This window comes from Tupaia chinensis, unplaced genomic scaffold (assembly GCF_000334495.1).
Source record: "Tupaia chinensis unplaced genomic scaffold, TupChi_1.0 Scaffold000459_1, whole genome shotgun sequence".
Classification (NCBI taxonomy): Eukaryota; Metazoa; Chordata; class Mammalia; order Scandentia; family Tupaiidae; genus Tupaia; species Tupaia belangeri.
The window spans coordinates 1,642,463-1,652,740 of NW_006159968.1; the positions used below are offsets into that span (position 1 = coordinate 1,642,463).

Consider the following 10,278-nt stretch of genomic DNA (forward strand, 5'->3'; position numbering starts at 1 on the left):
AAAGAGAAATCATTTCCCGGGAAGATGGCCATAGCACTATCCCTTCTCCTCCATTCTCCTCCTGGGATTTTAGGCGTGCACGCGCGCACACACACACACACACACACACACACACACATACGCTCAGTGTGATTTTCAAGTTGCTGGGTCTGGGACTCGAACTGTGGTCAGCCATGTGAGAGTTCAGCACCTTAAACACCATGCCAAATGCTGGCCCCACCAACTGGGTCTTTATTCAGCATGCTTTGCCATACATTTCTTCTCTCCGAGAAGAGAGAGCCGGACAGAGACCTAGACTTTGTCCCCCAGTGGGTAATAGGCGACAAGAACCAATGGGGACACCCTTGCTGGGTGCTGGAGCACCAGCTGTGCCCCTGTGCTAAGAGTTTGCCATTTTAATCCCTGTTAACTCCTGGTTTCTGATCCCACCTGCTTTATCTCCCCAGATCTCTGGCTGGACCCAAGCCCTGCCGGACATGGTGGTGTCCCACCTCTTTGGGAAGGTGAGTGGCGAGGTATGGCATTCTGCTGTCCACACTGAACATCATTACGTGGATCAGCATGGGGCCGCGTGTGCAGGGAAAGACAGACAAGACATGGGGAAGCAGGACGGCGGCACCGATGCCTGTGAATGATCCCATGTCACTCACTGGTAATCAAGTCGTTCGTTTGACGTGCACGACTTGGCACATTCTGACATCTCTAGGCATCCGTGAGACCACCCCGATGTCAGCACGCTAGACATCTCATCCCGAGACGGTCCCTCCTGCTCTCAGTGGTCTTTCGCTCTTTTCTCCGAGGCTGTTTCCGATCTGCTTTCCGTCACTATGGATGGGTTTGCAGTTCCTGGGTTTTCATGTAAATGGCCTCAGACAGGATATGCACTCTTGTCCTTTCTTGGTTTGGCTTCTTTTACTCAGTGTCATTCTTTTGAGATCTGTCCACATTATTGAGAGGGTCAACCATGGTATGGCCGCAGGACAGTTTGGTTTTCCGTTCACCCATTGGTGGGTCCCTGGTTTCCCATCCTGGACTGTCCTAAGTGAGGTCTACAGCAGACACGTCCCTGGTGTTCCCAGTATACAGGCTTTATGAGTATGTGGTGTCTGTCCCTGAGCCCTGTGACTTGTACCGTGAGAACTATTTTCATTCCTAGCTCATGGAGAAGGAGAGGCCAGAGAGGTTGAGTGACCTGGGTAAGGTCTCACAGCCAGGCAGAAGTGTGGGCAGGATTTGAACCTGAGTGTCTGGCCCCAGAGCCCATTCTTATAACTATGCGGGACACTGACTTTGTGCCCTGCTGTCGCCAGGCTCTGTGACACCATGCTCTTCTGCCGTTTCCTACCGAGGGCAGACCATGCCACACTCCCCAGGCATGCTGACAGTGTCTCGACTCCTCCTTATTATCCCTGCCAGCCTGGCCTGTGCCTTTGGGTTTTTATTTTTCACTGGGGCTGGCAGCTCTGGGAAAGGGTAGGCCACAGCTCCGATGTAAGACCCCACGCTGCCTGAACTCGAGGTCACGGCTCTGTTCCCTGTGTGTGGTCCCCACGGCACTCTGCTTCTGAGCTCACGAGTGTGACCGTCTGATGTCCACCTGGCCAGGTGGTGGTAGGCGGCAGCTGGTGAGACACCAGTGGGCATGGTCCTTGTATTACTTCCTGATGGCTACTCTAGCAGGTCTAGTTATGGGGAATGGGTGGCTTAGACCAGGGTCCCCAACCCTGGGCCATGGACAGTCCGTGGCCCGTCAGGAACTGGCCTACGCAGCAGGAGGGGGGTGGCGGCAAGAGCACAGCTTCTTCTGTTTCCAGCCGCTCCCCATTACCCGCATTCCCTCCTGTCCGAGGGCAGGCATTGCCACCTTTGCCTTGTTTCTTAAATAACATGGAGAAGGGGTGCGTAGGACCAGCCCGAGACTCAGTACAGTGATGGACATGCCCCATCTCCAAATGCAGGAGGAGATGCAGAACAACGTGGAGGTGGTCCACACCTACCGCCAGCACATCCTGAATGACATGAACCCCGGCAACCTGCACCTGTTCATCAATGCCTACAACAGGTACGGGGGTGCTCGGCCACGTGGGGGTGGGAGGGACTAGTATTACTCACCGTGTCGCTCAGCCACTCACTGAGTTTGTAAGCACGTCCTGAGAGCCCCAGGGCATCAGCTTTTGGCTGAGCAGTGGGGACGTAGGAGGCACATGCTGGGACTATGAGGTGGCACCACTGGAAATGCAGGAGTCCTGCAATCTCTGACCACGTCTGTGGACATGGAGGCTGAGGTCTGGAAAGCCATGTGACCTCGTGCAGGGTCGGGGTGAGGGGCTTTTCCAGAGCAGCCAGTGGAGGACCGTGAGACTTGGCACGGGGAGTGGGAGGCGTCCTCTGGGCAAGGGCCGCTGATGCCTACGGTGTTTGTTGCCTGTTTACAGCCGGCGGGACCTGGAGATTGAGCGACCAATGCCGGGAGCCCACACAGTCACCCTGCAGTGAGTTGCCATCCTCTGCCCACAGTCGGGGCTGTCTGCTGTCTGCTTAGCCTAGTGCACGGGGGTGGCAGGGTCGCACAGTGCAGCCAGTGAGAATGGGACGGGTTCTGTCCAGAGCTACGCTGTCTGACATGAACTTCCGCCTGTGCAGGTCACATCAGGTCCTGGTGACTGCACTGTGGACACCCACTATGTCTGTGTAGGCTTTGCTTCCAGGGCTTGGGACCCAGCCTTAAGGTGCTCCACAAACCTAGAAGGGAGGGACAGTCGAGGACAGAGCTACCCGAGATCCCACCAGTAGTGGACCATCTTGAGTGACCTTTGTGAAAGGGGCGCGTGTATTTTCTTGTCACTCATGCCTTCCTGCTCATACCTCCCTCAGGGAGACGGTGATTTCACATAAACATCAGGGCCCAGAAATACATGCCAAGGTGTACATGACTAGTCACGCATTTCCTCCTAAGAGCAAAGCAGAGGGTGGGGGAGAAGTAAAAATGGCAGAGGGTGCTAGGGATGACGTGGTGATTTTCTGTGAAGTCCTGGTCCCAGCCTGGCAGGCCTGCCAGTGGGAGACCCTCCAAATGAGCCCGTGCTAATCCTCTCCCTTCTCTCCCGGACCCCAGGTGCCCCGCTTTGCTGGTGGTTGGGGACAGCTCGCCTGCCGTGGACGCAGTGGTACGTAGAAACCAGCAACTGCTTTGCGTGTTTAGTTCAGCAGTCCAAGTCCGGGTGACATTGGTGAAGTCTCCCATTCAATCCCTGCCCCATCAGGGCAAGTGACTTTTTAATGCCACATTGGCCCAGCCACAGCCTCTCTCCCTGGGGCTGGCAACCTAGTTGCTTGGCAGTGGCCTCTGGTCTCCTTCCTGAGCCTCCTGCCTCCCATTGGCTTCCCACTGGCTTGTTCATGTGGGCGTGCTTGCCATTGCACTTCCTGACCTAGACGTGCCCCTCAGACTTGGGCACCAGAGTGCGTCTTTGGACCTGATTAGTGCCTGACCCCCTGGCAGGGGACAGAGGCACCTGGGAAGCAGGGCTTAGGCAGAGCCGCTGGCCCACTTTGACCACTTGATTCCCACCTGTGACATTGTAGAGGCAGCAGGAGGACTCTACCTTCCCGATATCCTCATAGCCGGGGGGGAGATAGGGGACTGAGGAGCTATGGACCAGAGTCCTGGAGGGCTGATATGCCTTGTGCAGGGGGCTACAGAGTAGAAGATTCAGACATTCACATAGTGAAGACGATGGGTATCTTAGTGGACCATGAAACTTTGGGGGACTAACCCACTGACGTTAACCATAGGATGCATCAACAGAGATCTATTACTCATATCAAGGTGATAGTTGTGTGGTACCCACTTTGAACATCGAAGTACCATATATATGGGTATCCTGCTCAATTCTGGATGCTGCTTTTAAGAAGGCCACTGACAGTGAAGAGAGAAATCAACTTGGGTGTGGTTTTAGGTGGAGAATCAATGTTGGAGCTGGAGATGTTAGACTACAGAATGTAGCAGCCGCTGATTAAACAAGGCTACTCATTAGGCAGGTGCTTCTGGAGTACCTCTTACATTTTATAACAAATCTTTGAATAAAGATCTTATTGCTATTTTATTAACGAGGAAACAGGATCACAGAAGCTAAGTGACTCGTCCGAGGTTACATACAGAGCTAACCATGGCAGGGCGGGAGTTAAAGCCAAAGCTGCATAATCCCAAAGTTCACAGCTTTCTTGCCAGTAGGAATAGTAGAGTTTCTGATGATGGTGGCAGTGTGGCAGAGAAGGGGCAAAGTTTGACTTAGGCTCCGGGAAAAAATTGTTAAAATTCTAGAAAATTAATGCTTTTCTTCACCCTTATCCAGGTGGAGTGCAACTCAAAATTGGACCCAACAAAGACCACTCTCCTAAAGGTACAGGGAAAATAGGTTTGGGGGGGGAGTTGCATTCATTCTTTCTCAGAAAATTCCAAAGTTTTCTGCAAAATCGAGTCGTGCCTGATGAAGGCAAAGGTGTGGTCAGAAACCGTAGACGTCATGACTCCATGTGTCTGTTCGCAGACATCTATGTGAGTCTGGAAAGTGGTGTGAGTCTTCAGAGGTAGGATCCCTCTGGTGGACTGCAGGAGTCTCGAGGCTGCTGGTCTCAGGGCCCTAGGGACAGGTGGACCAGGAGTGACTTGCAGGGGCTCTCCCCTCCCCAGCGTCGGGCCAGCCTGTTTCTCTAAGACGGGCTCTGCTTGTGCAGTAGGAGAAAGCATCTCCCAAAGCCATTGAAGGGCAGGGCTTTCTCCCACAGGTTGGTGGAGCACTGGGCATGCTCACTCCCTCTGGCCGGTGGCAGGGTCTGCAGCAACTGCCACAAGTGCCCTGTCAGTTACGGCTGATTGCACAATCGCACCTCCAGGCTGTTTGCGGCAGCCTTGACCAGACACGTAGCATCAGGGCAGGAACCTCTCAGAGGGGCCTCCCCATCCTGACTGTACCCCTGTGAGGACACCTGTGTGGAAGAGCAGTGACTCTCCTGCATCGGGGGAAGCAGAAGAGGGTGGCATTTGCAGCTCACTGTACCTTCATTTCTTCACCTGTGCAAGGAGAATGCCTTTGAAAAGCACGAGGGGAGGACCCAGAGCTTACTAAGCTGGGTCATGGTCACTTCCTTATGAGATTCCCTTGGAAGGAAATCATGAGACTAGAAGATGCCGGGCTCCAGGCCTGAGTGCTGCTGCACTTTTAGTGCTGCGTAACAAAGTACACAAACTGTGTGGCGTCAGAAAAACACTCTCACAGTTCTGGAGGCTGGAAGTCCAAAATCAAGGTGGCAGCCTGGCCGTTAGAATCCTTCCCTGCCTCTGCTGGCAATCCTGGTGTCCCGTAGTCCATAAGAGCATCCCTCCAGACTCTGCCTCCCTCCCCATATGTCTTTCTCCTCATGTTGCCCCCAGATTTCCTTCTTCATTAAGGATGTGAGACATTGAGTTTAGGCCCACCCTAATGCAGCATGACCTCATCTTAACTGATTGTACCTACAGAGACCCTATTTCCCTGGAGTTCCAGTTCTAGCATCCCCATTGCTGCCTCCGGTTGGTGAGGCCTGGTGCAAGTGCTTGGGGACCTGGCCGGAAGCTCCCTGGGCTGTAGCATGGCCACAGCCCTACTCACACTCGTTGACTCCTCGTAATCCTGTTTCCTGCCAAGGCACCTTCACCTCATCCTCCCCAGCTGTCTGAGTACTCTCAGCCCCTCAGCCCTGCCTGTTTCCGTGTCTGGAGAGATAGCCACACATGCCTGATGTGTCTTTAATGATAGGAAAATGGCCTAAGGTTTGGTGATTCTAAAGGAGCTTTGAAAGTTACACCATTTACAAAGAGTAGCCAGTCAGGAGCCCCATCAGGCCTGAAGCCTGGAGCCCAACAGTGTCCTTTTGAGGGTATCTTTAAAGGGAATGTGTGTAAAAGTCTTCGCACATCAAACCCTTTCTGGTCTGACATATCCCATCTGGAATTTCGCAGGTGCTTGAAGCTCTCTCTGGCCCAGTTTTCTGCCTCTAAACTAGGACAGTTGTGTCTTCCATGTTCTTGGGGGCTGATCAAGATGGCCCTAGGGTCTAGTGTGGTGCCTTGCCACCGCAAGGTCCCAGTGCCCCAGGAGACACAGTCAGATGCTAGGAGGATGGGGACGAGTGTCGGCAGCCTGGTTAGGTGCAGCCGGTGCCCTAGTCCATGGGCGGGCAGCAGGTGGGCAGGTGCCCACAGAGCACAGATGCCTATGTGGGGTGTTGGCACTAACCAGCTCTTGCCCTCCCAGATGGCGGACTGTGGCGGCCTCCCGCAGATATCTCAGGTGAGACATCCTTTTACTTATTTATCTCCATGTCCTTTCTTCACCTGGCCATCCATCTTTTCTTCCTCTCTCCCTTCTTTCATTCTAGCCACCTTTTCTTCTTTCCTTCCAACTGTCTATCCTTCATCCTTTCCTCCTCCCATCCAGCCAGCCTGCTGTTGAGGGTGATGGTGAGCTGCCTTGAGAACATAGGTTCTGGGTTCCAAATGTGGCCCACCCCTTAGCTGTGGGGCCTTGGGTGGATCGTTCACCCCTCTGAGGCAGCTCAGCTGGGAAATGTATGTGGAGTAGCCCCAGACTCCGAAGGGGTTGGCAGGAGGGAATGCAGTGATTCTGTCCCCAAGAGGCAGCAATGCTGTACCCCACAGTGCCTCCCAGGACCTCAGCAGGAGGTGTGGCAGCCCACCTTTCCACAGGTGAGGAAGTAGCTCAGGCAGGCCATGTAACTCACCCAAGATCCCACTACTGTGATGTGCATTTGAGTCATTTCTCCTGGTCAGAACTAATGTTCATCCCCATAATTATCCCATAGTTTTCCTTTGACTTTGGCTTTTGTCCTGTCAAGCCGTGTCTGGAGCCAAGCTCTAGAGTGGAGGTGTCAATAGGCACAGTGCCATGTGGTCCTCACTAACCAAGAGCACTTTCTGTCTTGTTCCCTTGCAGCCAGCCAAGCTTGCTGAGGCCTTCAAGTACTTTGTGCAGGGCATGGGATACAGTGAGTATGGGGTTTCCTGCAGCACAGTCGAGCGGAAGGTGTGGTAATGGGGCACTCAATGCCCTGAGCTGGTTTAGGTGCATACCCTGATTGGTGGGGAGAGGAAGGAGCATTGGGGGTTTGCAGTTGTCCAGGTGCTCTTGCATCTCATTTATTTCTCAGTGGCTCATTTTTCCTCCTTTGTTGAACAGAAGAAGTTGTTTAAGAGCAAGAAGATTTTTTTTTTTTTTTTTTTTTTTTTTTTTTTAAGACTTCATTTAAGGACCAAAAAGATGACAAACTAGGAAACAGCGAAATTCTTTTTAATTTTGATGACATACTTTTTTTTTTTTTTTTCAAATTGCCAGAGGCCTAAGAGAAGAAGGCATCCCACCCCCAATAGGGTGTGGTCACACCACAATCTTTTCTCTATGTCTCCATCCTGTTGGGATTTGGGACATACATGCACACACGCCTGCCATGTTTTTCAAGCCATCATGGCCAGGATTCGAACTGTGTTTGGCCATGTGGGGACTAGCTTTCTCAACTAATTGACCACAGGCCTTGCTCATCATGAGAGATTTTTATAAGTATTTTTTTCTTCATATAACCATCACAGTAAATAATCCTCTGCAATATTCTTATCCTCAGTTTACAAGTGATGAAGCTGAGGCTTTGAAAGTCTAAGCAGGGAACAGAGTGGGGAATCTATAAAAATCCTTTGAACAGTGTAGAGTTCTGTGTGAGTGGGTGATAAAATTGCTTACAGTCAAGGCAGAATCATTTGCTAAATTATTAGACTTAGGAGTTGAACAGTGAACAGAAGCGTAATTCAAGAACTTGATGCTTCGCACTCTACAGTTAGCGTTGATTCGTTGATGGGCCACATGCAATCTTGTCCTAGAGGTGCCCACCATGGCGAGTGTCTGGCTGAATACTCTGGTGAGGAGCAACTTGGGCGGTGCCAGCTGTGGTCCAAGCCCGACCATAGTTCTTGTGGCCCTTCTTGTTATTGTAATTCATGTGCCCTTCTTAATAAGGAAGGCCTCAAACTTCTCATCTCTTGTTTTTCCTTAAACTGTTCACCTGTTAAAAATAGTAGCCTCATGTATGGGAAGGCACTCACCGTCTCCAGATGGGCCTCGGCCATGCGTAGTTGCTGCCAAGGCAGAGAGCAGAGAGTCTGATTTACATGCTTTGGCCCGATCCATGTCCCGAGGCGGCCTCCTCCACCATGGGCTCCTGCCTCTCCCTCCCACCTTCCCTATGGGAACCACTGCGCAGCCAGAGGCTGGGACTGGAGAAAACCTTGTTTACCTTGCAGGGCGTGACAGACAGGCCGTTTGTCTTGGACCTGCCGTGGGTTTAGATTTCTGCTTCAAGAGTGCATTCTGGGGAGACAGGAAATGAAAGCCAGGCCTTGTTTTTTTCCCCCAAATTAGCTTTTATTTCCAGGAAGCCAGAGCATCCTGTAGGTGGTGGGGAAACCAGCAGGAAGGACTGTAATCCCCAGGGATCAACCAAAGACAGAGAAAGGACTTGTGGTCGAGTGCCTGCTCGACGGTGGGCCGGTGACTAGCCCTTGCACACCTGATATCACCCTTAGCCCTGGGAGGTCAGCAAGCCCCCCAGATTTGGGATCAAATATCAGATGTTCAGAAAAAATATGTCACTTTTTTAAAAACATCTTTTTTCTAGAGAAAGGAGGAGAAGGGCCTCTCCCCCCCACCCCAGTGGGGTATGGTCACAATCCCTTCTCTACCATCTCCATCCTATCTGGATTTGGGGTACTTATATACACATACTGGTGTGTTTTTCAAGCCACTGGGGCCAGAATTTGAACCCCATGGTCAGCCATGTGGAATTTGGTTCCCTTAACCACTAGGCCACAAGGCTAGCACCAAATCTTTCAAATTTAAAGCTAATGCTCTAGAAGAGATTTGGTCCAGCAAGGATGAATTCTTCTTCTTGTGAGTATGTGCCATAGAACGCCAACCCTACACCTCCCACGTGGACCGTGAATCCCTACAGGTCGGCCATCTCTGTCCCGACGTAGTCAATGCTGTCCTGATAATGGCACTTCCATGTGGTTGAATATTTATTTCCTGGGACTGCCCTAACAAGATCCTACAAGTTGGGCCACTTCGAACAACAGAAATTTATTTATTTCTCCCCAGTTATCGAGGCTAGAAGTTGGAGTCTCAGGTCAGCAGAGCCGTGCGCTCACCGAAGGCCCCAGGACAGTTGCCTTCTGGGCCTCTTCCCATTTCTGGCAGCTCCAGCAGTATTCCTGGCCTCCTGTAGCTGGCCACCACGTCACTCCAGCCTCTGCCTCTGTCTTCAGATGGCCTGGCCCTGTCCTGAGGGTCTGCATGCCCGCTCTTCTAATTTCCTTATTGAGGATGCCAGCCGTTGCATTTAGGGCCCGCCCTGGTCTAGTGCAACCTTATCTCAACTACATCTGCGAAGACCCAGTTTCAAATCCAGTCACATTCTGAGGTTCCAGGCAGATGTGGATTTGGGGGAACACCAGCCCAGTGGAGGTGGGAGGACTGTCAGCCACCTGCTCCGCGCAACGGTGCTCTAAGTCTCAGAGGAGATCGTGACGGCTGGACAGCACCCTTGGTCAGCTCTGGGAGCCGCAGGCTGCTCAGGAAGAGAGATGACGCCCAGTAGTGCTGCCTCCAACTTGCCGTGTGGCCTCAGTTTCCCCACCTGTGACATGCAGGGACTAGCCCTGCTGCCTCAGGCGGCCTCCCCACCCTGCTCACGTGGGAGATATAGGGCAGCACAGACACTGGTTAGAGGGGTCTGTGCTGGTGTTCCCTTCTCCAGGTGGGCAGGGAGGCTCCCGGAGCCACACAGCTGCTAGGAGTGGCAGAACTGGGATTCAGACCCTGCTTTGGGTTCAGGCCACTTATTGGCTGTGACAGTGGGTCCTTCCATGCCCTTTCCCCCGACCCCTCTTAGTGACTGCACAGAGGTGACAGGCAGAGCAACGGCAGGATTAAGGCAGGATGTGAGGACAGCTCAGCGGGGCTGGCACTGGGAGGATGTCATGGCAGGTGGGCAGGTGCATCTGGCCCCACAGAGGTCTTCTGTTTTCTTCCTGACCAGCTGTCTTCTGTTTTCCCAGTGCCCTCTGCCAGCATGACTCGCCTGATGCGGTCCCGCACGGCCTCTGGCTCCAGTGTCACCTCTCTCGAAGGCACCCGCAGCCGCTCCCACACCAGCGAGGGCACACGCAGCCGC

The 10,278-nt window shown here is 52.8% G+C and overlaps 1 protein-coding gene across 1 annotated transcript in view; it reads left to right on the forward strand.

Annotated features, from left to right (window-relative positions):
- The window catches only part of NDRG1 (N-myc downstream regulated 1), a gene marked incomplete at its 3' end in the record, with an annotated part of 37,656 nt that extends 27,388 nt beyond the window's left edge, over nucleotides 1–10,268 (forward strand). Inside the window, 8 exon segments of the mRNA XM_014590542.2 lie at nucleotides 447–503; nucleotides 1,959–2,062; nucleotides 2,436–2,492; nucleotides 3,116–3,167; nucleotides 4,356–4,403; nucleotides 6,297–6,332; nucleotides 6,996–7,047; nucleotides 10,163–10,268. Of these exon segments, the coding sequence (XP_014446028.1) occupies nucleotides 447–503; nucleotides 1,959–2,062; nucleotides 2,436–2,492; nucleotides 3,116–3,167; nucleotides 4,356–4,403; nucleotides 6,297–6,332; nucleotides 6,996–7,047; nucleotides 10,163–10,268 (512 nt within the window).
- Nucleotides 10,269–10,278: the final 10 nt, after the last annotated feature.